The sequence below is a fragment of the Dromiciops gliroides genome, chromosome 1 (genome assembly GCF_019393635.1).
Source record: "Dromiciops gliroides isolate mDroGli1 chromosome 1, mDroGli1.pri, whole genome shotgun sequence".
NCBI classification, from domain to species: domain Eukaryota; kingdom Metazoa; phylum Chordata; class Mammalia; order Microbiotheria; family Microbiotheriidae; genus Dromiciops; species Dromiciops gliroides.
In genome coordinates this window covers 32,675,191-32,703,135 of record NC_057861.1, presented here as the reverse complement: position 1 = coordinate 32,703,135, position 27,945 = coordinate 32,675,191, and the positions used below count along the sequence as shown (strand labels likewise).

General features: G+C 42.3%; 1 protein-coding gene across 3 annotated transcripts; it reads right to left on the bottom strand.

Annotated features, from left to right (window-relative positions):
* Positions 1-6: 6 nt before the first annotated feature.
* Positions 7-27,945, bottom strand: MTRFR (mitochondrial translation release factor in rescue). Of its 3 annotated transcripts, none has more exons than XM_043981770.1 (3): positions 27,802-27,945; positions 3,250-3,539; positions 7-2,538 (listed from the first exon to the last, which is right to left on the bottom strand). In XM_043981770.1, exons 1-3 carry the CDS (start codon positions 27,908-27,910, stop codon positions 2,299-2,301), a joined length of 639 nt encoding a protein of 212 aa, XP_043837705.1. In that variant the 5' UTR covers positions 27,911-27,945; the 3' UTR covers positions 7-2,298. The 3 variants fall into 3 exon arrangements, with proteins under 3 accessions (XP_043837705.1, XP_043837712.1, XP_043837696.1); XM_043981777.1 differs by having other exon boundaries at positions 27,836-27,887; XM_043981761.1 differs by lacking the exon at positions 27,802-27,945 and adding an exon at positions 12,565-12,760.

Genomic DNA, 27,945 nt, shown 5'->3' with positions numbered 1-27,945 from the left:
CCATCCAACGGTACATGCAACGTATACTTTAGGAGTTTACTGTTAGACTGGTTCATAAACTAGTAGCGACCATGTCCAAAGTTCTTGATGCACCCTAGATTTGGGGGTTTGGGGTCAGGGTGGGTCTTAGCCATAGTGTTTAGTTCAGCTCATCTGCAAGTGTGCTGTTCCAAGTTTCCATTTCTGTAGTTGGTGTCTATGGTTCCTTTGGATTTCTTTCCCCCCGCCTCACTTTACACAAGTCTTTCCACATTCTTCCTATCTGTTGTTCCTTATGGTATAATAGTATTATACTCAGATACCATGATTTGGTCATTCCTTAATTGGGAGGCACATTTTGATTCCAATTTTTTGCTGTTACAAACAGCACTGCTATGGATATTTTTGTACACTTGTTTTTTATCCAGCTGCCCATAGCTTCCTTGGGGTGTACATTAAGTAGTAGGATTGCTGGCTTAAGGGGCGGTAGGAACAATTTTGTAAAAATTTCTTGCATAGGTCAGGTAGCTCAGTGGATAGAGCACTGGCCCTGGATTAAGGAAGACCTGAATTCAAATCTGGGCTCAGACACTTGACACTTACTAGCTGTATGACCCTGGGCAAGTCACTTAACCCTCATTGCTCCACCAAAGAAAAAAAGGGATACCAAATGGTCTTTGAAATCCCTTCTGGCCCTAGGTACTATGAACCTGAACTTATAGGGGGGGTAGCTAGGTGGCACAGTGGATAAAAGCACTGGCTCTGGATTCAGGAGGACCTGAGTTCAAATCTAGCCTCAGACACTTGACACTAGCTGTGTGACCCTGGGGAAGTCACTTAACCCTCATTGCCCTACCCAAGAAAAAATTTCTTGCATAATTCCAAATTGTTTTTCAAAATGGTTGCACCAAAGCACAGCCCTACCCATTGTGGATTATCATGCCTTGTTTTCCCACAGCCCTGCCAACACTGAATTTTTCCTTCTTTTACCATCTTTGCTGATTTAGGTGTAAGGTGATGAGGTGTTGAGTCTTAAAAAAGCCTTTAAATTAATCTGTTCCAAGAAGAAATCAATTACGGTGTAACCTCTGGAAGTGAAAATATAAGTGATTATTCAAAATATTATTCTTAACCTAACACCAAAAAAGAGAGACCATTTCCATATACAAGGTAGAACAGCAAGGGCAGACTGTTGTATGGAAACCACGACTAATAAATTGTTGAAATGAACTGATTTTGGTTATAGACCCAAATTTAAAATCCAGTATATGACATTTCAGCAGAGGGGACTGCTTAGTCTACTGATTAAAGTAACAGATTAAAACAAACCTTTGTGGGCGTGTTGTCTCAGAAATGTCATTTTTTTGGGGGGGTGGGGCAATGAGAGTTAAGTGACTTGCCCAGGGTCACAGAGCTAGTGTCAAATGTCTGAGGCCGGATTTGAACTCAGGTCCTCCTGAATCCAGGGCCGGTGCTCTATCCGTTTCGCTACCAAGCTTCCCCTCAGAGATGTCATTCTCTGGACAAAATATACTCTCTCTCTTCTTTTGTGCATTTATCATGAGCATGCGCTAACTAGCCAAGCCACTAACCTTTTCTAAAACCTAATTGTAGGGGGCAGCTAGGTGGGGCAATGGATAGAGCACCGGACCTGGAGTCAGGAGGACCTGAGTTCAAATCCGGCCTCAGACACTTAACACTTACTAGCTGTGTGACCCTGGGCAAGTCACTTAACCCCGATTACCTCACTAAAACAAACAAAACCCCTAATTGTAAGTGAACTTTCTTCCTGGATAATCCATCCGGAGTGAGAAGAAATGAATCTATAGCCTGGCTGTGAGCACATGAGGTTCCAGGGCTATAATCTAATTAGTGTGGAGTGAGTGGGCAGCTCCACACAGTTGTATACACACACACACCTTTGGGAATCTGAGCAGTTACTTGGGAAGTTGTTACAGTTTTCCATCCTGCTTGTCCTTCATTAGCTAAGAGAAAAAGTAAATGGGCAAGCCACGCATTAGCTTTCAAAATCTTTTTCTCCCTCTGATTCTCTTAACTTGGCATGGAGGTAACTGGTGATTCCTCCACAGCCCAGAGATACCTTCTCATCATGAGGTAACACTGATTGCCATCAACATGTGGTCCCGTACCCCAGCTCAGAATAAAACTGGGGCTTGGGAGTTTGTCCATAAACGTTTATTTGAAGCTGCTACAAGTGTGCTGGCAGCAGAATCAGCCACCACATCTCCTGGGCAAGCATGCTTGTCGGCAACCAGCAGCTCCTGCTGCAGCTGCCCCTGCCCCTGCCTCTCTGTGGCATCACTCCTCTGGAGGAAAGGGGGCTGTGGGCCTCAACTCCTTTGACATTAACTCCTTCAACAATCTCTTTTTCTCCAGGGTTTCCTTTGCTTTTTTTTTCCTCTCTCTCTTCTTTCTTTCTGCCTCCTTTTTGACTTTGTGAATGTGACTGTCTTCTCCTCTGTAGAAGAGATCCACTTTCCCTTGCAGGATCTCTCTTGCCAGCTTTCGATTTTGATCAACCGATCTTGTCTGATGGCACTGGAAAACATAAGGTGGTAGGGCAGAGTGAGAAGGGCCCTTGGGTAGCATTGAGCCTGAACTCATCTTACAGAAGGAGACTGAGGGCCCTGGCTTGCCCAAGATTCTACAGTGAGACGGGGCTGGAGCAGGCAGCACAGCCCAGGGCTCCTGCCGGTCTGTCACAGGATCTGGTGAACTTCTTAACTCCACTGGCTGGATCAGTTTGGCCTGACCGAGGGCACAAATGCAAGTGTGAAAGACCGAGCCATACAAAGGGCCTCCCATCCACCATGAGGAAGGAGTCTCTGGGCGGTCGCTGCTTTCTGGGCAGCGGCCAAGCACAAGGGATGTGGGCGAGTTTAATGGCTAAGGGCCTCTGTTGTTCGGGGCTCACTTGTCTGTCTTAGCAGCCCCTCACATGGCATGTGCTGCAGTGCCCTCTTGTGGCAGACAGCATGGAACTTCTCGCTTGGAGCACAGCCCTTCGGCCAAGGAACAGATTAATCCCTGAAGGACCAGTCCAATCCATCAAAAGTGGGCTCTAAGGCACAAAAATTCAGATAGCTTTCCTACATCCCCCACATGAACTGGTAGGGGCCTCACCTGAGAAGATTACAAGCCTCTCTTTAAAGCAGTTTTGGCAGCCAAAGCTGCTGGTACCCGTGGGTGCTGGGCCAGGGGAGCAAGTGTTTAACCTCTTCTCCTGACAGTTTCTCCTGCGTCCCTTACCTTGACCACGATGCCAGATGGGATGTGCTTCAGCACCACACAATTGCTCGTTTTGTTGGTTGCCTGACCCCCAGGACCATGTCCTTTTACAAACTGCTCCTCCAGATCACTTTCATTCAGAGGAAGGAGGATGTGGGAATCTGTCTTGCCTGCCACCTGGGGCCCAGAAGCGCCTATCCCTGGGAATAAAAATGCAGGCTTCTTCCCCAGCCAGAGCCTCCATAGCCCTGTGCTGAATCTGCTCAGGGAGACTGGAAGGTAAGTGAAGGCCAAAGTGTTCATAAAGGAATCTGCAAGAGAAGAGAGGAATGGGACCACATTTTGGCAAGATGTCCTCTGCATTCAGAAACCTCCAGCTCACAGCAAAAAGGCGATCCCAAACTCATATATAGATGACATTTCTTTTTAAATTAAAAATTAAATTGAACAATAATAGCAACTAGCATTTATGTGGGGCTTTTAAAAGGTACAAAACACTTTGCACAGGGTATCTCAATTGGCTGTCACAACAATAGTGTTAAGTTGAGAGGTTATCACCTAGGAAGTGATTGAGGCAGGATCTGAGCTCAGTTTTTCCTGATTCCAAGTCCAGTGAGATAGTCCAGTCTACTACCAAGCACATATACCATCAACTCAAACAAGTATATTTCTTCCCCCCCAACCATTCATTTTCAAAAGTTTTTAAATTTTTATTTGACATTCTAGACACTTATATATAACAGCAAGCCTGTATAAAGCATATTTCATTTTCTTTAAAATTTATGCCATATGGGGCAGCTAGGTGACACAGTGGATAGAGCACCGGCCCTGGATTCAGGAGTACCTGAGTTCCAATCCGGCCTCAGACACTTGACACTTACTAGCTGTGTAACCCTGGGCAAGTCACTTAACCCTCATTGCCCCACAAAAAAAATATATATATATATATAAAAACAAATGTTGAAAACTATCTCTACATGTAACTAGAAAATAACTTTTATGGCATAAATTTTTTTTTTTAAAGTGAGGCAATTGGGGTTAAGTGACTTGCCCAGGGTCACACAGCTAGTAAGTGTTAAGTGTCTGAGGCCGGATTTGAACTCAGGTCCTGAATCCAGGGCCGGTGCTTTATGGATTGCACCACCTAGCTGCCCCCTCCTCATTATCTTAATCTCCTCCTTGGGGAGGCTCATATCCTAATTTGGAAACAGCAAAGAAACAAAGTCCTGGAATTTCACAAACATGCAACTTTTTACATCAAGCACACAACTCTCCCACATGCTACACGTGCTCGTTAAGCATGGGACTGAAACCTGGGTGGGCTTCGACAGCCAGAATGCTGCCCTGCTCCAGATGTAGCAGCTGGAGCTGCAGAGATTTACTTTGTAGCTAGCTAACGTCTTTGTCAATTGCTTTCAATCACCTTGCTGTTGCCTTTTCATCCCACTGGTATCGGTTGAATGGGATGTATCTTTTCTCTCGAAACCTTTTAGGATGGGGTTGGCACTTATTGTCGGGTATGAACTTATGGTTAGGGGTATTAAATCAACAAGTATTTACTAGCAGCTAATATGTGCAAAGCCCTGAGCTGGGTTTTCTCTCCCTGTTTGAGGCTTTCCTTCTGGTCTCTGTGTCAGAATGGTGGACCTCCACAAGATCCCCTCCTAATGGTGTACCAGATGGCCCTGGGTCCTAGAAGAGACTATGGCAATGAAGTAAGAGCTGAGCCCTCCTACTGTCCCAGAAAGACTCTGACTGTGGTTCTAGCTACTGGGCAATCCCTGAGAACCAACCTGAGCTCATAGGCTAGATCACCAACAGCCCATGAGCCACTTGGATACAGTTACCACCAACTATCCAATGGCTCCCTAGTCCAATGCTGGCCCACTTCTGCAGGGACAGCAGCTGGAGGTGCTAAGAGGACATTGTGGATGGATCACCAACCATAATTGGGCTGTTAGTCCTAACATTAGGATGCATGTCCCCTTGTCCTAAGTCACCAAATGGGTGGATTGCTCCAGGGGTTGGGCGCTAACGATCTTGACATTCTTATTTATTTACCTTTTTTTTTTTTTTTTTTTAGTGAGGCAATTGGGGTTAAGTGACTTGCTCAGGGTCACACAGCTAGTGAGTATTAAGTGTCTGAGGCCGAATTTGAACTCAGGTACTTCTGACTGCAGGGCTGGTGCTCTATCCACTGCGCCATCTAGCTGCCCCTGACATTCTTGCTATAAATGTCAGAGGCCAAAACAAAGTTGCAGCTTAGTAGAAGAATGGCTTGGAGGTTCTAGTTAGAGAAACAAATGATGGAGTGTTTCTGTGTCTCCAAAAGGAACAGGAAACATTGTTTCATGGGACATTTGATCATCTCAATACTGCAGGTAGTTGGCCTCCCAGAATTTTAGTAAACCTCTACTAGTGGATACCTGGGGGCTGGAAGACTTGAGTTCAAATTTGGCCTCACACACTTCGTGATCCTGGGGATGCCACTTAATCTTGTTTGCCTCCATTTCCTCATCTATAAAATGGGATTGAGAAGAAACTACTCTAGTGTCTTTGCCAAGAAAACCTCAAAGGGGGTCATGAAGAGTCAGACACAAGTGAAAATGACTAAACAACTACAACAGGTGCCAGGCACATTGTGCTAAACACCAGGAATACAAAGAAAGGCCAGAAAATTCTCTGCGTTCAGGGTCCGTTTCAAAGGGAAGACATGCAAACAACTATGTACAAATAATTGGGCATAGTCTCTGAGGGAAGGCGTGTCCTTTTTGAGGAAAAGCCAGGAGGCCAAAGTCACTGGATTGAAGATTATGTGCTAGGGAGGAAGGTGTAAGGAGACTAAAAGGGAGGAAGGGGCCAGCTTATGAACAGCATTTTGTATCGGATCTTGATCATAATAGGGAGTCACTGGAGATTACTGAGGAGGAGAGGTGCGGGGATGGTCAGACCTGTGCTTTAGGACAGATTGGGACTGGAATAGACTTGAGACAGGGACATCAACCAGGAGGCTTCTGCAGTACTCAGGTATGAAGTGAGGAGTGCTTGCACCAGGGCGGATGCAGGGTCAGAGACAAAGAGGAATAGATGATTTGTTAGGAAGACGGAAACTATAGAATGCAACTGATTGGCTGGGGGGGGGGGGTAAGAGTGAGGTGTTGAGGGTGATGTCTAGGTTGTGAGCCTGTATGGTTGATAGGATGGTGGCACCCTCAAAGCAACAGGGAAGTTAGACTGGTATTTTCTGAAAGCCCGTGAAGAAACTTCAGGGTATGTGCTGTGTTGCAGAGGGTAAGGATATCACATAGCTTTAAGAAGACTGATGAGGACATCCAAATTAAATCAAGGCAACCTTTTATATTTAGTGACTGTGGTGCAAAGGTGGGTATAGAGGGGGGAGGGAGGAAACCTACATAAAGCACTATGCAGGGAGCAGCGAGGTGGCATAGTGGATAAAGCACTGGCCCTGGATTCAGGAGAACCTGAGTTCAAATCTGGCCTCAGACGCTTGACACATACTAGCTGTGTGACCTTGGGCAAGTCACTTAACCCATATTGTCCCCCCCCCCAAAAAAAAGCACGATGCAGGCTTTATAATATTACAGAAAGTTCAGCTACTATTATAAGGCTCATAGAATCAGAGGTGGAAAAGACCTCTGAGATCATCCAGTCCAACCCTCTCCTTTTCTGGGATCCAGGGAACTATGGGTGAGGAGCAAGAAACAAAAGAGGCCAAAGGCTTGTGGACTTTGAAGCCTTGCACTTAAATTCATGAATGTTTTTCCTTAAGAAAAGAGCTGAGGTGCTGGACCAAATAGTTTCACAAAAATGGAATGTGTTATTTTAACAAGAAACAACTAGTGGCTGAAGTGGGAATCATCAGGCTTTGTATGGTCAGATTAATGACTTGAACAATGATCTAAATCAGTATTAAATTAGAAGAACAGAAATAAGGAAGTAGGGCAGCAGTTAAGGCTACTCTGACCTTAACCATGAAACAAAATGTTGATACCAAAATCTGGGAAGTGGATAAAAGAACAGACATCAAATTAGTTTTCCTACTATTTCCTATGGAAGTTTAACTGACATAAAGAGTATCATGCAGGGGCAGCTAGGTGGGGCAGTGGATAGAGCACCAGTCCTGGAGTCAGGAGGACCTGAGTTCAAATCCGGCCTCAAACACTTAACACCTACTAGCTGTGTGACCCTGGGCAAGTCACTTAACCCCAATTGCCTCACTAAATTAAAAAAAAAAAAGTATCATGCTGAGGAGACCATGAGAGCCTAGACACCACCTCGTCTGGCAAAGATGATCTCCTGACAAGCAAAGAGACCTGCCAGCCCACATCAACTCCGCTTCATGATATAAACTCATTTGTACAATCCTAGGGAGGATGATGGTAGAAGATTATGAAAAGTATAATTTCATAAAACATTGAGAAGCAATACAGGGAATTATATCATAACAGAAAGTCAGCCAGTTAATTCAAATCATCCTATAACCATTTATGTATGAAAATGGAAGGAGCACAATAGAAAAAAATGGGAAATATCTGTAGATTTCTAGAATAAATTATTTTCTCCACATGTTAGTGGAGCAACCCATCTTTTGGATTATAAAGCATCACAGTTCCTTATAGTTGCACGCAGAAATAGAAATAGTACTAAAGAAAACAAAGATGGGCAGAGAACCTGAACTGGAATAAATCTGCAGAGAGGAGGACTGTGCTGGAGATAACACAGTTTTGAGGCTATCAAAGAATTGATTTTCAAGAATTCTGAAAGATATAAAATATTTGGAAAACAATTGCAGACCCTATTATTACTCTACAAGAAGGCAGATGGCCATAATTACTAATCTATTTGCCTACTTAGCTACATCTACACAAAATCTTTATTAGAATAATATACATGTCCACTGAGGGCATCACTGAGGAAGGTATAAGAAGGGAACAGGCAGGCTTTCGCAAATGATGTTCTACAGCAAATCACATCTTTAAAATCACACAATTGACTCAAAGGTGTAGAGAACACAAGATTACATTGTACTTGTTTGTTGTCTATAAAGATGGAGTCAAACATCACTTTAAAGGCTTGTCTCAACAATGTGTCTCCTATTTATGTTAAAATTACACAAGAGGTAACAGAGACCCTGTGATCATTCATATCACACAATAAGGCATAAAGCAGGGAGATATTTGCTCCCATCATGAATGATGTCCAGCACTGAGTCCAAATGGAAAGTTCCCCTCAGAGAAGCTAAGGTCCTTGAAACACTCTTGTGTGTGTGTGTGTGTGTGTGTGTGTGTTTTGTTTTTGTTTTTTCGAGGGGCAATGGGGGTTAAGTGACTTGCCCAGGGTCACACAGCTAGTAAGTGTCAAGTGTCTGAGGCCAGATTTGAACTCAGGTACTCCTGAATCCAGGGCCGGTGCTTTATCTACTGCGCCACCCAGCTGCCCCCAAAACACTCTTGTTTTGAAGACGAGGTTGTGCTGATATTAATGAACTTCAGAACACTGCAGTGTATCCTAAATGATATACTTAATCACCCAAAAGTCTGTTTTTTACTATCCATTAAAAAAACAACAACGGGGCAGCTAGGTGGTGCAGTGGATAGAGCACGGGCCCTGGATTCAGGAGTACCTGAGTTCAAATCCAGCCTCAGACACTTAACACTTACTAGCTGTGTGACCCTGGGCAAGTCACTTAACCCCAATTGCCTCACTAAAAACAAACAAACAAACAAAAAAAAAAACAAAAAAAAAACAACAACAACCCTCAGGTAAATGAATGCCTATTGCTCAAAGTATGTTATATAGATGGAAGAGACAACCCACAAAACTAGTCCATCAATGCATGTGTGTGTGTGTGTGTTTGTGTATCTTGGATAGCTACTCCTAATGGCAAACCCAGAATTAAATATAATAAGCTGATTTTCTTTGGGAAATTGTGCTTCGAATGACCATAATACTTCTATGGGGCAGTCAGGTGGTGCGATGGATAGAGCACCAGGCTTGTAGTCAGAAAGACCTGAGTTCAAATGTGACCTCGGACACTTACTAGCTGTGTGACCCTGGGTAAGTAATTTAACCCTGTTTCTCTCAGTTTCCTCATCTCTAAAATGAGCTGGAAAAGGAAATGGCAAAACCGCTCCTATATCTTTGCCAAGAAAACCAGATATGAGGTCGTGAAGAGGAAGACCCGACTAAAATGACTGAACAACAAAAATCATAAGCTTTTCCCTCAATCTTTTTCCAGAATCATACATGGCCCCGTAACATTAATAACTGATGTTTGTGTAGTGCTTTAAAACTGGCAAAACACTTTATGCATATGATCTCATTCTAGCTTCATAATAACTCTGTGAGGCAGATATAATACCACACTTAGTAGGTATTGAAGTAGATAGGAATGTCAGGAAGACCTGAGGTCAAATTTAGCCTCAAACACTTAGTAGCTATGTTACCCTAGGTAAGTAACTTAACTTCTACTTGCTTCAGTTTCTTCAACTGTAAAACGATGGAAATAGTATCTATCTTACAGGTTGTTATGAGAATTATGTAATATAAAGCACTTAGCACAGTGCCTAGCACATAGTAGGTACTATATAAAATGCTTATTCCTTTCCATTATTTACTTTCCAAAGAACTGAAATTGTGGACCACACAATGACACAATGGAGAGGCCCACTGTTTGAGCCTAAAACATATCAACGATGAATTGAGAAGGAGCCTAAATACATCATCAGAAAGAAGTATAGCTGTGAAAGGGTGTGAGCTGGTCATGGGGTAAGAGGGATAGAGCCAGCCAACTTGCTCCACTGGTAACCACACAGTAGCAAGAGATCCAGAAGCAGCCCCAAGCATGCTGGTCAGCTGGTTCTATGCAGGATTTAAAGGAAGATGTAGACAAGTGTGGCCCAGGATAAGGACCTGTCCTACTGGGAAGGTGCGCCCATGCTGATCAAGTCACAGACACAGTGAAGTAGCAAAATGGTGGAGAAGGTAAGGAACATAGAATACCTTGGGTCTGCTCATCTGGCACCCCTAGAATGGACTTGCTGTCAAAATCTGTAATGCCCCTGGCATTAGGAAGACTGTGTATGAAGAAAATAGCTTGTTCCCAAGGGCCTTCTTTGTGAACTCTAATGGGATAATTGGAAGAACATAGGGAAGTTTTACTTTCAAATACAAGTGGTAAAAAAATCTCTCTCGATGCTTCTTCTCAGCAGCATATTGTGCCCCCACCATTTTTGCAAATCTTTAAATGTAACTTCAAGCTGCTAATAATAGCTCTTTAGAACTGGGAGGGGGGGGCAGCTAGGTGGCGCAGTGGATAGAGAACCGGCCCTGGAGTCAGGAGGACCTGAGTTCAAATCCGACCTCAGACACTTAACACTAGCTGTGTGACCTTGGGCAAGTCACTTAACCCCAATTGCCTCACCCAAAAAAAAAAAAAAAAGAACTGGGAGGGGTTAGTATGGGGGTAACTTGTGTACAATTATATCGAGAGGATTGAGAGGCAGCCTGGTGCAATGGAAAGTGGACTAGAGTTGGAGTCAGAAAATCTGGCTTCAAATTCTGACTATCTGAGATCCCAAATCACTTCACATCTCTGGGTCTCTGTAAAATAAGGAAGTTGGACCTCATGGTCTCCAAGGCCCCTTCCGGCTCTGAATCTAGGATTTCCCTTCACAAAACAGAAAAGCTTGCAATGGTTAATGGAATTTCTTTCTTTTTTTTTCCTGATAAAAGTATTTTTTTCCAGTTACATGTAAAGATAGTTTTCAACATTTGCTTACATAAGATTTCCAATTTCCAATGTTCCTCCCTCCCTCCCCTCTGTCCCCCTCCCCTAGACAGCAGGCAATCAGATATAGGTTACACACACACACACACACACACACACACACACACACACACACACACACACACACACACACACACATATTTATAAAACATGGTTAATGGAATTTCAATTCCTTCTTGAGGACACAGCCTTTCCACATTTGGCCAAATGCAGAGAGGCATCAATTATAAAGATAACCCAAACACTTCTGGTGAAATTGAGGAAGGTGGTGATTCTCTAAGCACAACTAAGATCTACTGCTTGGATTCAAGTTCAAAAGCAGATATTTAGTTCATGGGCTCTAAGCACCCATACTAAAAAACCAAAATGTCTAAAAACCATGTATAAGTCTGATTATGAATGTGCACAGTGGGTACAAGGGTAGCCACAGAGTCAGGAAAACCTAGGAAAATCGCTAGCTCTGACAAAATATGTGCATGAACAAAGCCAAAGTACTTAACCTTTCATGGGTGCAAGTACCTTTCTTAGCCTCCAAGTCACAGAAAAGTTACTGCTTTGAACTGACAGTGAATTCCATACTTAGAGTTCTCTTTGGGGGTGGCTATGTGGCGCAGTGGATAAAGCACCGGCCCTGGATTCAGGAGTACCTGAGTTCAAATCCGGCCTCAGACACTTGACACTTACTAGCTGTGTGACCATGGGCAAGTCACTTAACCCCCATTGCCGTGAAAAAAAAAAAAAAAAAAAAAAAAAAAGAGTTCTCTTTACTGATAAAAACACATCCCGACCAAAAAATGATGTGGTCCTTTGGTCAGGGAGTTTTTTTTCCGTTTGCATTCCTTAAGCAGGTGCCACAGGTGGCCAGTGAACAGGGCCCAGTACAGAGAAGGCCGTATTGCAGTGCAATGCTTTTAGGGATCAGCATACTCCTGCTGCTGCAAAAGCACACTGCGGTGATGCTTTCTACCCCAGAAGCATCACTCTTGCTGGTGACTGAGAGCTACCCAAAATGCATGGTAGGTGTTAAGTGGGCTTCAGCATATCACCAACAATCAGAATTCCTAGTTTCCTTCAAAACTCCCTCAAGTGCCAGCATCTACGACAAGCCTTTCCTGATCCTCCAAACTGCTGGTGCCCTCTCCCCAAATTGTCTTGCACTAGGATATATTTATATATATTAGCCTATTTGCTCCCCTAATGAAATGTAAGCTTCGTGAGGGCAGGAGCTGTTTGCTTCACGTGTCCTTGGATGCCCAGACACGGAGCACAAGGCCTGGCTCCTATTCAATCCCCTCACCCCTGGAGTTCTCTCCCCACTGCAGTCCCTCCACCACTCTGCTGCCCAGGTGATTTTCCTAAAACCCAGGTCTGATCACGCCCCGCCCCCAATCTATAAACTCCAGGGGCTCCCTCTCACATATGAAACCCCACTTGGCTTTTGATGCTCGTGGCCCCTTTCAAGTCTAATTCTTGATACCCCTGCCCAGCTTTATGATCTAATGGCACCAGACCTTCCACCCACTTACCAACATCGTGGCTTTTCACAGGCCGGTAAGCTTCTCCTTCCTGGCTTGCTTCAACAATAAGCTTAAACTCCACTCTCCACAGAGGGTCATTCCTGCTCCTCTTCTCCCCTCCTTGTGCCCCTCCCCTCATGCCTTGCCCTGGGATCAGCCACCATTCACAGGATGTCTGTCTTTTCTGCATGCGGTTGTTTGCGTGGCACGTCCCTCATGAGAACTTGAGCTCCTTGAGGGGCAGGGGCCGTGTTTCCCACAGTGCCTGCCTGGTGACTGACTGAACTTAAGAGGATACAGATCCATTAAAAACATTTTTTTGGAAATATATTTGATTAACTCATTCTTGTATCTGATTGTTTACTGCTATACATTGCTCTAAAGACATCAATAAATGTTTGATGATTTGTTCAACAATGATTTGCAGTTGAGTAGTACAAATTATCATCAACAACATGTGCGGCCATCATATGTCAAAACTGAGGGATAGGGGGCAGCTAGGTGGTGCAGTGGATAGAGTACCAGCCTTGGAGTCAGGAGGACCTGAGTTCAAATTCGACCTCAGACATTTGACACTTACTAGCTATGTGACCCTGGGGCATTGCCCCATAAGAAAAACAAAAACCAAAAAACTGAGGGATAAGAGATGGACAAGCACTTACATTATTAAAAGATCTAGATGAAGGCGTCTGCTATTGAGCAGATTCTTTATGGAGGATCAATCCATCACGTTCCCACTGTGTGCTGGACACTGTGCTAAGGGCTGGGATTTACAGAAAGACATGGATAAGAATTTCAAATAGATAAGAAAAGGTGGGAACTCCAAAATTTGGAATAAAAAAGAATGTTAAAAATTGTTTTTATATGTAATTGGGAAAAAAATAAAATAGTACTTTTTTTAAAAAAGAGGAAAAAAAAGAAAGCAGGGGTTCCAAGATACAAAGGTGATGACAAAGATCACACTAGACACGTTTAGGCTGCAAAGGCATACATGGAGGCAAGAGATGGACCGTTATGTCTGGGGAACAGCAAATAGGCCAGGTTGGCTGGAGTAAAGAGTATGTGACAGGAAGTAATGTGTTATCAGGCTGTCAAAATAGGCTCGAGGCAGAGTATAAAGGGCTTTAAAAGCCTAAAAGAGGAATTTATATTTTAGTCTAAAACTTCTTGAGCAGAAAAATGGCATGGTCAGATTTGCATGTCAAGTACAACAGCATTTATAACATCCTCTTTGACTATGAAGGGCCAATGAAGAACAAGTAAAAGTGAGGAACACCCATAAATTTAATTCAATCATTCCAGAAAAAAAAAAAGGGGGATGGAGCCATTTGTAGCAGAACTAGTGGTGGGAGTACCTACTCCAATAAAAGTCTACAGTGCCATTCAAGTTTTGAAATATATTTGATTAACTCATTCCTTAGTATGAAAACATGAGGCAATTATTTGAATAACAAATAGATGTGATTACACTCACCGCTCTGTTAGACTAATTGCTCTAACGACATCAGTAAGTGCTTGAGTTTGGAAAACTACAAATGTAGCCAGCCACTTCTTAGAAGCCATCTGGACTAATGCCCTGGAGTTCTCAGTTGAACTATTACACCCACACTTTAGAAATGGCTTCCTTTCCGATATGAAATCTCCATTCTGTTCTGGTTCACGGCAATTGGTATTGAACCCAGACTGAGGATGTCTTTCACCAACTCATAAGGCAACCAAGATGGATGGATTGCTTTTGGATCCTTGAGCTTTTTTATCCTCTAGAATCTTAGGTCTAGTTCTGAATGTTAGCACTCACTGATTGGAGACCATTTCCCAGTGCTGGGAAGAAAGAAAAAATGAGAAACATGAAGGGGTGCATTCATTGCTTCCTTGGTAAAGATACAGATTTTAAAGTTTTCTAGACCTTTGCTCATTTATGTTCTAATGCCATCTTTTAAATGAGGAGGGTGCCATACTTGTTCTTCAATCATAAACATGATTGAAAATGTTGCAAAGAATTTTCCAAGCATCATGTCAACCCTGCACTAAGGTCTTCCCATATCTTGTGCCATGAAGGAGATCCTAGTTTCCCAAAGAGGCAGCATGGCACATTGGAGAGAATGATAGACTGGGGAGTCTGGAAGCCCTAGGTTCAAATCCTGCCTCTCAGAGATATTTAGCTATGTGGCCAATGCAAGTCACTTCACTTGAATTTCTATTTCCTCATCCGTAAAATGGGGATGATACACATAGTACCTATAACCTCACAGGATTGTTGTGAAGCTAAAATGAGATGACTGTAAAATATTGTGCAAACTCTAAAGTGCCATGGAAATGTCCATGACAACGACGATGATGATGGAGGTGGTGGTGGTGATGATGATGATGAAGGTATGATGCTAGCAGGGCACAAGCGTCAGCAGGTCTTACCAAATTGGGAGGGTGCCAAGCACAGGCCTGGTAATAGGTGCTACCAGTCTACCAAATTTCAGAGTTATCATCAGATTAGCTGCAAAGCAGTGAGTGGTTTTTTGGCTACTGCAAGCAATGAAAACCATCAACCAGGTCATGGAAGGGTTGCATCTTCATTGATGAGAACGTTTTGAATGTTTTAAGTGCAAACGCTGCTGCTGGAAAAGGAAGTGGGTCAGTGGACAACAGCTCCATAGTCCAAGCACTGTGCTGGTATCCAGGAAATATTAAAAGGACCAAGAGGAAGACCTTCAGCATGTTGGGTTGATTCTCTGTGGAAGGTTTATGGAAGGTCTTGGATAATAATCACACAGGATAAGAGGATAAGATTGGGTTGCAATCTGCACTGGGGAGGGAGTCCCTGCATTGATTAGATAACAAACCCAAAGCATAGAAGTCTACCAATGCTATTATCATTTTGAGCGGCTATTGTACTGGTCTGAACCTGTTTCTTTTTCCTTGGGTTAGCCCCATGGGATGCTAATTAGGGCATTTGAGGAAGTAATTCCATGCCTCTGAGAAGACCTTTTGAGGCAAAGTGTATTTCAACTACAGCCAAATGAAAATGAAGATGACTCACTAAATTGACTGAGGCTTTTCATGAACTGGTAAGCTAAATGAAAAACTGACATCATGATGCCCTGGATCAAGTAGCCAGTGAGGTATTGTGGGTAGTATCAGCATTGCCATTTTCTCATAACTTTCACAAGAAAGAACAGTGTTGGCTATAAACACATAAAGATGTAGATTAGATTGGGTTCCCTCATGTTAGAAGAATGCTGGAAACCTCCCCCCTGCTCCCCTCATCTCCCCAGCTTATTTTGTACTGTCTTCTCTAAATATTCTTTGTGGAACAAGGTTTCTTTGTGAAAACTGCTTGTCTCTGATTGAAGCTGGATGTGGAACACAGGACTATTGATTTTTCTGCAGCTTCTCTTCCGCCCCCTTAGCAAATCTGAGCAGTCGGGACAGTGAAGCGTCTAGGGCACTAACAAAGAGGGGAAACAACTCTGAAACAAGGCTGTGAACCTGCCAGACAAAGGCGGGAGCCGAGAGAGCTTTTATCAGTTGCTCACTAGACTAGCCCACTGTATTTCTTCTCCAAGCTGCCACCTTTTTGTCCCGGTTCAGTGCTTTCAGATGCCCTGGAAAGACTTCCACCCAACTGGAGTTCAGGAAGGTCCCCAGTGTTCACTGACTGGTCGCTCTGTTTGGCAGCTAATTCTAGGAGCCAATCAGACCCTTCTAGGCACTCCCAGCATCTTCTGGAGCTCTGGCCTGACTCCAACACGCCCACGGTTCCACTTCCTCGAGGCTAAAAGAAGAATCCTGATTGGATCTCGGTTTTTGTGACACTCAAAGAGAGAGCCCAGAGTCTTTAGGGAACAAGAAAAGCAGCTCAAATTTTTGTTCCTAGTGACATTTAAAAGGGGGAAAAGAAGGGGGAAAAAAAAAAGCTCCTGTAAGAGGAAACCAACAGCCGTGGCAACTCTGACCCATCTCCTACCTTCTGGGAGGCAGAGCCTTAGGAGAGAGCTAGTTTTCTACCTGCATTTTTTCCTAACCTCCTCCTCACCCCCCTCCAAACCCTTCTGTAGAAGACAGCTGACTTCAGCCTACATTTAAGCCTCTCACATCTGGGCATCCCTTTTCAGAAAGTCTGATAGAATTTGCCACTTATTACCTTGCCTGGGCCTTTAACAATTCTGCTTCTAGGATAAAGAATGTTAGTTTTACTTCTCATGTTTGCAGGTTGAAATGGATCCATTTGGTATACTTATCTGCAAGGCTGCTGGGAAAAAAATGAAAGCAGGACTTCAGTATGACATTATTCACTACAGAATTGCTATTTGTTAGGAGAGAAGCCTATCTTGAACCAAAACCAAGGATTACAACGTCTGTAGCTTAGAACTACAGCACATGGGTAAGACAGTCTGGGTGAACCACACATTTGAACTAGTGATAGAATCCACTACCTTTAAACCTTGGGTTAGGGACTAGGTAAGCAGTGTCTTCCATTTTGTTTCAGTGTTTTTGTTTGTTTGGTGTTTTTTTTTGGGTGAAGCAATTGGGGTTAAGTGACTTGCCCAGGGTCACACAGCTAGTAAGTGGCAAGTTCTGAGGCTGGATTTGAACTCAGGTCCTCTTGAATCCAGGGCTGGTGCTCTATCCAATGCACCACCTAGCTGCCTCTGTTTCAGTGTTTTTAAAAGGGAGAAAGCTACACAGGGTTGGAGGATTCTTGTCTCTGATCTCCAGAGGCAAAAACTACCATTAGGCATTTAAAGTTCCTTATAAGCTTCCTCCAACCTACCTTTCCAGCCTCATTATACACTGTTGCTATTGTTGCTGCCTTACATCAGGCCAAAGTGGCTGCTGGTTCTTCCTCAAACAGGCCACTTCATCTCCTGCTCCCTGGGCTTTGCTCAGGCTGTACCTCATGCTTGAAATGTACCCCTCACCTGCCTTTCTGAAGCCCTAGTTGCCTTCAAAGCTTAGTTCAAGCTCTATCTTCTACTTGAGGCCCTTCCTGATCTACCCAGTTACTAAGGCCAAATCCCCCTAAATGACCTTGTATTTATTTTGCCCGTGAGAGGCAATGCCACCTAATGGATAAAGCTGACCTCAGAGAACTAATTCAAGCTCTGCTTTGACACATCCTGGCTGTGTGATTTTAGATAACTCTGAAAGACAGTTGCAGAGAGGGTGCCTACCCACCAACACTGGTAGTGGAAGTGAGTTACCAAAGGTTCACAGCCAGAACCAGAATAAATATAATTGGAAAATGTTTAACAGAATAAACACAAATACAATAAATAACAAAATAGATAAAAATACAATCAACATAGAGAATATCAATTCAGGGTTTTCTAAGTCAAAATTCCCTCAGGGTTTGACACACTGACCTAGACTAATCAAATTATAGGTCCAGTCCCTATTCCCTATGCTATATTTATTTATATGCACAACACCAGGGTAAAGATTGTTTGATTCTTGTTTCTCTAGGAACAAGCACTGTGCCTGATGCATAGTAGTAGGTGCTTAATAAATGCTGCTTGAGTGAGCCTCCCTTTTGTACACATTACCATTAGAGTCACTTTAGAAAGGCAAAACAATACCAAACTATCAAAAATATTTTATAGATCTAGAAAAAAATAACAAAATTCATCTGGAAAAACAAAAGCTCAAGGGAATCAATGAAAAATACAAAAGAAGGTGGCCTAGCAGTCCCAGATCTCAAACTGTATTAAAAAGCAGTAATTATCAAAGCAATCTAATAGTGGCTAAGAGATGGAGAGGTGGATCAGTGGAATAGAACAGGTAGACATTACATTATAGTAAATCACTTTAGTAATATAGTATGTGATAAACCCCCAAATTCAAGCTTTTGAAACAAAAACTCGTTATTTGACAAAAACTTCTGGGAAAACTGGAAAACAATATGGCAGAAAGTAGGTATAGAACATCATCTCACACCATATACTAAAATGGATACAGGATTTACACATAAAGGGTGATACCATAAGCAAATTAAGAGAGAATGGAATCATTTATCTGTCAGATTTATGAACAGAGGAAGAATTTAGGACCAAAGAAGATATAAAGAGCAAAACAAAATGTAAATAAATAATTTTTATTATATAAGATTAAATAGTTTTTGCACAATCAAAACTAATGTAACCAAGATTATAAGGGAAGCAGAAAACTGGGAAAGAATTTTTGAAACAAGTATCTCTGATAAAGGCCTCATTTCTCAAATATATAGAGAACTGAGTCAAATTTATAAAAATACAAGTCATTCCCCAATTAATCAATGTTAGTTAAAGGATATGAATAGGCAGTTTTCAGACAACGAAATCAAAGCTATCTATAATGATATGAGAAAATGCTCTAGATACTACCGATCAGAGAAATGCAAATTAAAACAACTCTGAGGTATCACCTCACACCTAAGAGAGTGTCAAATATAATAAAAAAGGAAAATATTGAATGTTGGAGATGTGGGAAAACCGGGACACTAATCCACTGTTGGTAGAGTTGTAAAAAGATCCAATCATTCTGGAGAACAATCTGGAACTATGCCCAAAGGGCTATAGAACTGGGCATACCCTTTGATCCAGCAATACCACTGCTAAGTTTATATTCCAAAGACATCCCAAAAAAGAGAAAAAGACCTATTTATACAAAAATATTTGTAGCAGCTCTTTCTGTGGTGGCTAAGAATTGGAAATCAAAGGAATGCCCATCAACTGGGGAATGGCTAAACTGTGGTATTTGATGGTGATGGAATTTTATTGTGCTATAAGAAATGACAAGTGGGATGATTTCAGAAAGGCCTGGAAAGACTTATATGAACTGATGTATTGTGAAGTGAGCAGAACCAAGAGAACGCTGTATACAGAGAAGCAAAATTGTTTGATGACGAACAGTGAATGACTTAACTATTCTCAGCAATACAACGATCCAAGACAATTCCAAAGGACTAATGATGAAGCATACTATCCACCTCCAAAGAAAGAACTGATATTTATTGGACATAGATGTATGTAAGCTTTACAAAGCACTTTCCCCGTAATAATCTTAAAGGGTAAGTAGCATAAGCATTATAATCTTTATTTTACACATAAGGAAACTGAGGCACTGAGAAATGAAACCACTTTTCCACAGTCTAACAGCTACCAAGTGCAGAAGCTAAGATTTGAACCAGGGTCTTCTAACTCCAAGTCTAGTCATTTTTCCACTCAAACATAGTGTCCTACATTATGTCTACAACAAATCAAAAGTATTGCTGGGGACCAAGGAAAACTCAAGAGACTGTAAATGGGGTCAAATCAAGTAAGGGATGAGTAAATGTTTGTAGGAAATATAGAGGGAAAGAAAGATTGATGGAAAAAAGCTAAAACATTTATTTAAAAGTCACATAAAATTTAAAATTTAGAGAAATGACATTGCATTATCATGCTAGATTGACTAGTTTTGACAGGAGAACTTCAATAGTAGGGCTGGGTGTCTGAGTTATTTGCTCATGTTTAATAAAAACAACATTGGAGGAGGGGGGGGCAACTAGGTAATGCAGTGGATAGAGCACTGGCCCTGGATTCAGGAGCACCTGAGTTCAAATCTGGCCTGAGACATTTGACACTTACTATCTGTGTGACCCTGGGCAAGTCACTTAACCCTCACTGCCCCACAAGAAAAACAAAAACAAAACCAAAAACCACCAAAAACCAAAACCAAAACATGGATGGAACTAGCAGCTTTCTATCTACTATGGCATTATTTCTTAAAGTGACCATGGGAGAGTATTGCCATTGGCTGCAGCAAGATTTGCTTTTAAAGATGTTCCATATGGAAGGGATAGGGACTAGATCTTGTGATTTCACTGGTTGAGTAAACTCCCTCTACCAATGCAGGGTCAGCACCACCTCTACAAACTTCTAGTTTTAAGAGTTGTGTGGAGCAGGAGTTGTCAACCTCAAATGGAACAAGATTAGTTTCAAATAGAAAACATACTACATAAGGATCCCTGAGGGCACATATTGATTTTAAAGAATCACCTATTACCTATGTTTTATTGTATTTTTATTTTATTTTATTATTTTATTTTATTATTTATTTATTTATTTATTTATTTTTTGTTAAGTATTTCCCAACTTCATTCGAAATTCACTCCAGGTTGGGAGTGTTGTGGGCTACAACCTCTGGGCTGCTCACAGCAGTGTGTGTTTGACACTTCTGGGGGTAGAACACTGAGGCAGAGATAGGTAGAACTTGAACTCAGGTTCTGTTGGCCCTGAGGCTGGCTCTCTACTCATTAGGCCACAGTGCCTCTTATGCTCCAATAAGCTTTAAAAAAAAATCCTAATAAATTAATGAAGTAGAATGGGTAGGCAAGGCAATGTTGCAGTATTAAGATGAAATTAAATGACCAGTTGATGGCACCAAAAGCCAAGTGATGGGAAGGGGCTGATTTTCAGGGAAATGTTCAGCACTTCATATTTGGAGATCCATTTCATCACTTCCTACAAAGCTGTATTTAAAATAACCATCTTGGCTCTTCTAAATCAAGGCAGCCCCACAAAAGAGCATCCACACTGCAGAGATCGCCTCTGCAGCTTGCTTATATCTGAGGCCCATCAGGGTCACTGTGCAACCATGTGGAGGGTTCTGATTTTTAGACTAGGAATACAACATTCTCCTCCCTCTCCCTGCCCCCCAACTCAAAGTGTTTGCAGAGAATTTTTGTTCCAAACAGGAAAAGCACAAAGGTTTAACCAGGAAACAACGAACAGTTATTTTTAAGTGGATAAGAGGAAATGATATTATTGTTACTCTGGCCTGAAATTCACAGGCTTCTAACTTGAGTTTTATAAGGTGAGGGGGGCAGGGAGAACAATTTTTACAAAAAGTTTCCCTCCTCCCCCCTTCCAAAAAATATTCTGCTTTTAAAATCTAGGCAGAAAGCTTGGATCTTTTTGAATTCCAAAGATGATGCAACTGTCTTATTTGAAAGCACTCTAGTGATCTTGTCCTATTTAAAGCATCTAACAGTAGCCTTGTGACATATTGACTCAGGTATAAGAACAGAACCAACTAAAGCTCATCTCAAAATATAATACTATTTTGAAAGCCTAATAAATTCCAAAAGCATTTTACATTTCTCACACCATCTTTCTTCTGAAGATCTCAAAGTACTTTTTATACCTATAATCTCATTTCTCCTCCTACCTATCTGACAGACTGACCCTTTCCAGGGAGGCCCTAGCCTCCCTGCTATCTTCTGCTATCTTCTCTTCCCTCTGTACCATTTTGTTTGGTGATCTCATTAGCTCTCATGGGATCAAGAATTATCTCCATGTAGAGGAATATCAGATCTATTTACCCAGCTATCATTTCTCTCTTAACATCCAGTCTTGCACATCCAAGTGTCTATTGGACATCTTGAACTCAGCATTTCCAAAACGGAACTCATTAGCTTTTCCCCAAAGCACTCCTATCTTTCAAAGTGCCCTTTTTACTATTGAGGGCACCACTGTTTTGTGTGTTTTGTGTGAGGAGGAACAAGGAGGCTAGTGTCTAAAAAGCCTGGAAAGGTAGGAACGCACTAGCTACGAAGGACTTTAAAGCCAAATGGTGGTTATTATATTTGATCCAAGAATTAATAGGGCATCACTGGTGTTACCAAATGAGGGGAAGTGGGGTAGAGAACATAACGTGGTCACATATCCAATTAAGGAAAATCATCTTGACGAAGATTAACTGGAGTGAGGAAAGAGGAGTCTGGGGAAGCAGCCTGTCACCTGGGCTGAAAACCTGTGTGTCACCCTTGACTCTCGACTCTTGACTGTTTTCAGTGGCCAAGTCCTGCTGGTTGATTCTACCTTCTTAACATCTCTTTACAGGCCTGATTCTGTCCTGACACTGTTAGCACCAGGTGTTGGCCCTTCCTCACCTCATACTTTTGACTACTGAGGAGCCTTCCTGCTCCTTGCTTCCCCAGACTCCTCTTTCCTCACTCCAGTTAATCCTCGTCAAGATGATTTTCCTTAATTGGATATGTGACCACGTTATGTTCTCTACCCCACTTCCCCTCATTTGGTAACACCAGTGATGCCCTATTAATTCTTGGATCAAATATAATAACCACCATTTGGCTTTAAAGTCCTTCATAGCTAGTGCGTTCCTACCTTTCCAGGCTTTTTAGACACTGGCCTCCTTGCTCCTCCTCACACAAAACATTCTATCCCCCAACTCTGCCTTTTCGCTGGCTGTTGGCCATGCCTGGAATGATCTCCCTCCTCTTAACATTCTGGTTTCCCTCAAATTTCCACTAAAACCCTACTTTCTGCAGGAAGCCTTTTCCAGCCTCCTCCATGGCACCAGCACCTTCACTTGGAGATTCTCTCCCATTTATTGTTTATTATTAGTTGTTTGCATGTTGTTTTTCCCATCAGAACCTTAAAAGCAGTCACTGTTTTTGCCTTTCTTTGTATCCCCAGCACTCAGCACAGTGCCTGGAACATCGTGTTTAAGAAATGTGTGTTGACTTGATGATTCTCTTCCCTCTTCTTCAATAAACAACCATCAGCCTGTTTTCCTTAATCTCTCCATTTCCCAGTCACTCATTTCCTCTTTACCCCCTAATATCTTCTATCTCTGAAGACCTCTTTGTGAAAAGTAGGACAATGGCCCACAAGCACAGGTAAAATGACTACAGTAGGACTGCTGAGTGCCAAATAATCGGACAGTTCCATTGTTTTCTGTGTTGATCAGTTACCACCTCTGTATCTGTATTGTGTAAGGATCTCACAGCATTCAGGGTGAGTTCGTCTCTTTCATTTTTACTCCTTAAAAATAAGGTACCTATTATAAGACATACCTATGTGGCCAGAAATGGAAGCAGACCAGTTCTGGTAGCTAGAGGGGGCTCGCAAACAGATGCATGGCCTGACTGCTGCACTGGTAGATCTACAACACATTAAAAGAACCAGAGGCCCTCCCCCCACCTTAAGAACAAGGAGTGGGTGCTCTTGAGAGGATTTAGAGACCTGGCTAAGAATCACAGCGGAGGAAGAAGGCTTGAGGGCTTACAGTTGGTACCTTTGGAGGGAGTACTCACACCACTGGGTAGGATTTCACCTTAAAAAAGTTTTATTTCTTCTTGCTGCTTTTATTTTCTAAGTAATTTATATTAATAATCATTTTCTGATATAACCCCCTTACATGGGACCCTCTCTTGAACAAAGAAAAACCGAAGCAGAAATATGGACAGCAACTACACTGCTAGTTCTCCACCCCCTCTACCAAGGGGAAAACTGTATTTAACTAAACTGCTCTTCTGGGCCAAGAGTATTCCTTTTTTGTTTTGTGTGCAGGGCAATGAGGGTTAAGTGACTTGCCTAGGGTCACATAGCAAATAAGCGTTAAGTGTCTGAGGCAGGATTTCGACTCAGGTCCTCCTGAATCCTGGGCTGGTGCTTTATTCACTGTGCCACCTACCTGCCCCGCCCCTTTGGTTTTTAAAAGATTGTAATGAATATAGTGGAGGAATTTTCTTAGTAAAGGATTGTTTTCATAGCCTTATTCATTATTTGCTTCAATCTTTGGTGAGATCACAATTCAATGATTATGAATTCAGTTGCTAAGGAGGTAATTATGATATCAAAGATAAAGGATCAGGCTTTCTCAGAGGATCACACAGGAAGACAAGACCACCAAGATCAGTGAGAATGTAGTGATTTTAAACACTAATTATAAGAAAAATTATGATACTGGAGATTACACAATTCAGACCCTGAAAATGTTATCATTTTCTTCCATGTTTAAATTGTAGATGTCAATTTATAATGTTTTATTTTGGAGAGATGAGCCACCAATTGGCACAATTTGAATATGAAAGTTAATGAAACCTTCAATTTAATAAGCATTTATTAAATGCCTACTATGTGCATGATTCTTATCTTTGATTTTATGCTCTACTGCCTACTAATAGTGTGGGGTTTCTTTCTTTCTTTTTTTTTTAGTGAGGCAATTGGGGTTAAGTGACTTGCCTAGGGTCACACAGCTAGTAAGTGTCTAAGGCTGGATTTGAACTCAGGTACTCCTGACTCCAGGGCCAGTGCTCTATCCACTGGGCCACCTAGCTGCCCCTAGTGCAGGGTTTCTTAAAACCTTTTCCACTTGCACCCCCCCTTTTTGCCAGAGAAACCACGGGTATATAAAATAGGTATACATAACCTTTTACTGTTGCCAAATTCTTCACGACCCCATATGGGATCATGACCCACAGTTTAAGCAGCTTTGCTGTAGTGGACAGAGCACTGGACCTGGCCTGAGACAGCTGTGTTATCATGGGCAAATCACAACCTCACAGTACTTCCTCATCTGTAAAAACCTCACTCTCCAATTTAAAATTTGCTCAACCTCAGAGGGTTGTGAGAAATGCATTCTGAAGATCTTAAAAGTGATTTTTATAAGTGAGTTACAGGCAACTGGGATATTTCAAGAAAATGTATAAGTTTGCCAATCTCCCAGATATTGCTTTAAGATGATCAAAGATCTTAGGACAGCTAGGTGGAGCAGTGGATAAAGCACCAGCCCTGGATTCAGGAGGACCTGAATTCAAATCTGACCTCAGACACTTGACACTTACTAGCTGTGTGACCCTGGGCAAGTCACTTAACCCTCATTGCTGTGCAAAAAAAAAAGAAAAGAAAAAAAAAGATGATGAAAGATCTTTCTCCAAAAGGTAGCTTATGTGAAGCCTTCAGAAAAAGAAAAAGTCTTTCACTTTGAAAAACTTTACTTTGCAATAACAAAATTCTACTACTAAATGATAATCACGATGTAAAGCCACACAGTAGTACTAGGTCAACTAACGAAAGTACAACTATCTTTAAGCCTTCTAGGCTTATTCTGTTTAGCTCAAGCCACAGATAGAAATAACTTTTTGCAAGTTTTCTTTCAGACTGTGTTGTAGCTATATATGGTGAGTTAGGCAAATAGAGTACATCTGCCTAAATGGGTAAATGGGCAAACTGAAAAATTCAGTTGACATAACCATTATTTTCTGCATAAAGTGGTTCACTAAGATGTCCAGCAGAATATTTTACTGGGGAAGAAGTCCTCTAAAATCTCATTATCAAAAAATCAAAGAATTTTTCTAGTAGAAACTGACCAGTTACTGTATACTTTATAACTAGTGTAACTATCACTAGGACTTGTTGCGTTAACACAGTATAAACTTTATAGGCAACACAGGTTTTTGTCACAATAGTACATCTTTTGCTTTACTATCAAAGTAGTTTACTAAGTCTTTTAGGATTTTGTCTCATTCTTGTATGATTGTATAATTTATGCTTATTAATGAAATGATATAGGATTCTGACCTCCAACAGAGGGTATTGGTTGTGCAGCTAATGGAAATGGGTGGCAAAACAACCAATCTTGCTGGTAGGATTCAAACAAGTCACTGCCTTGAATAATCCATTCTGTTAAGAACCAAGCATATAAAAAGTAAAGAACCTCTGAGAGTCAGGCAGTTAGTTTTGGTTGACTGGTACATACCAGTTTAACTACAGAGAGGACAGTTTATTTGGTTCAATAACATATTTCTATGGAAAAACCATTTTTGCTAATCTACAGACGTAGACAGTGCCTAACACAGGACAGACAACCAATAAATATTTGATTTGATGGGTAACAAGACTGCCACCACTTCTGGGAAGGAGAGGCATTCGCAGCTCAAACACAAGAAAGGGGAAAATGTCTGATTTCAGTCTGGCTGGACAGCCTTGAGGAAAACACTATGTGAGAGATGTTTGAGTCCTATTTTTTATAGTTCCTAAACCCAAAAATTTCTATTGGAGGGAGACTGGTTTTTCCACTGACCAAAAATACAGGACCAAAACAAACAGGTTTTGCTGCTGACAAAAATGCATAACAGACTCCACTTAGTTGACAGTCATCTTTATTATGTATAAAATTTGTCAGCAGCAAAGCCAGATTATTTTGGTGCTGTATTGTGGCCATCAAACAAAACTGTCATCAATGCTTATACCTTATATAATACCTATAAGATGAAAGTTTTAAAGTTCTTCTATCAGCCCTGCTTCAAGTGACTTTGCAAGTGTGTTCCTGTATGACCCAGAATGTATAAAGCTCAGGCAAGCTCTGCAATCCCTCAAGATTCAGAGATCATCAGGGTGATAAACTGTCCCTTGACCAAGGCAGTTTTTTGGTCCAAATCTGTGATTCCATTAGCACAGGGAACTCGAGGTGAAGAAACTCCCTCTCCCTCCCATCACCAGAAGATCAATAACTGTTATGTAAATCAGTTTGAGAGAGACTTGCCAGGGCACTCAGGTAGTCTGCAGCAGGGGCATGACTGCCCAAAATTAGGTGTGCTGGACAGAGGCATCATGACTGTGGCCCAAAATGATAAACATACTTTCCTATACACATTAGGCTAATCTCTTCCACATACATATTTATGTGTACATATAAATATGTGTATACACACATATATAATATGTATTCCCTCCCTTTAGAACGTGGGTTCCTTAAGAGCAGGGATCCTTATTTTTGCATTTGAATCCCCAGTACTTAATACAGTGCACTGCACATTGTAAGCACTTAATAAATGCTTAAAAAAATTCATTTATTCATTCTTTTCTCTAAGACTGGACCAGAAGAAAGAGGTTTCAAAACAGAGGCGGAATAATTTTGGTTAGACATCGAGGTTCACGTGTACAATTCCCCTCTCCTAGTTACTTTTTTCACCTAAACTGACCCCATGGTACATAGCGGGCACTTCAATAATGATCTGTGGAAATGAACTGAGTGAGGGCTGCTCGGGGCTAGTTCTGGCATCTAGGACGAACTTCAGAAAGGTTGAGGGGGCAGTTTCGTAGAAATTGGGTGGGGGTTTAAGCCGTCCAGAGGAGGTGGCAGAAGAGAGAGATGGGAGGAGGAAGGAAAGGAAGGGAGAAGGGAAGAAAGGAACAAAGCATGTATTATGCGCCTGCTACGTGCTAGGCACCTAACAAACACGATCTCCAGTGAAGGGCGGGCACGGCGCAGCGCCATGGAGGGGAGCCGTGTCCCCTGCAGGGCCCACGACGGGGCCTCCTTCTCCAGACCCTGCCGGACACCCACTTATAGATGGGGAAAACTGAGGCCAGCCGAGGCCGCCTCCCCGGCACGGCTATGTGCGGGGAGCACGACGGACGGGCGTCGCCAGGGGCGACGCTGAGGCGAGGGGGCAGCAGAGCTCGCCGCGGGGTCTCTTACCTGGGCCCGAGAAGGAGCATCCAGGAACACTCACCCTAAAGGGGTGGTAAACCGAACCACCGCCGCTGGGGGAGGGGGGGAAGTACCCTTGGAGCATGCTCCTACGCATGCGCTCACACTTTCCCCGCCCTCCCTTGACGTCTT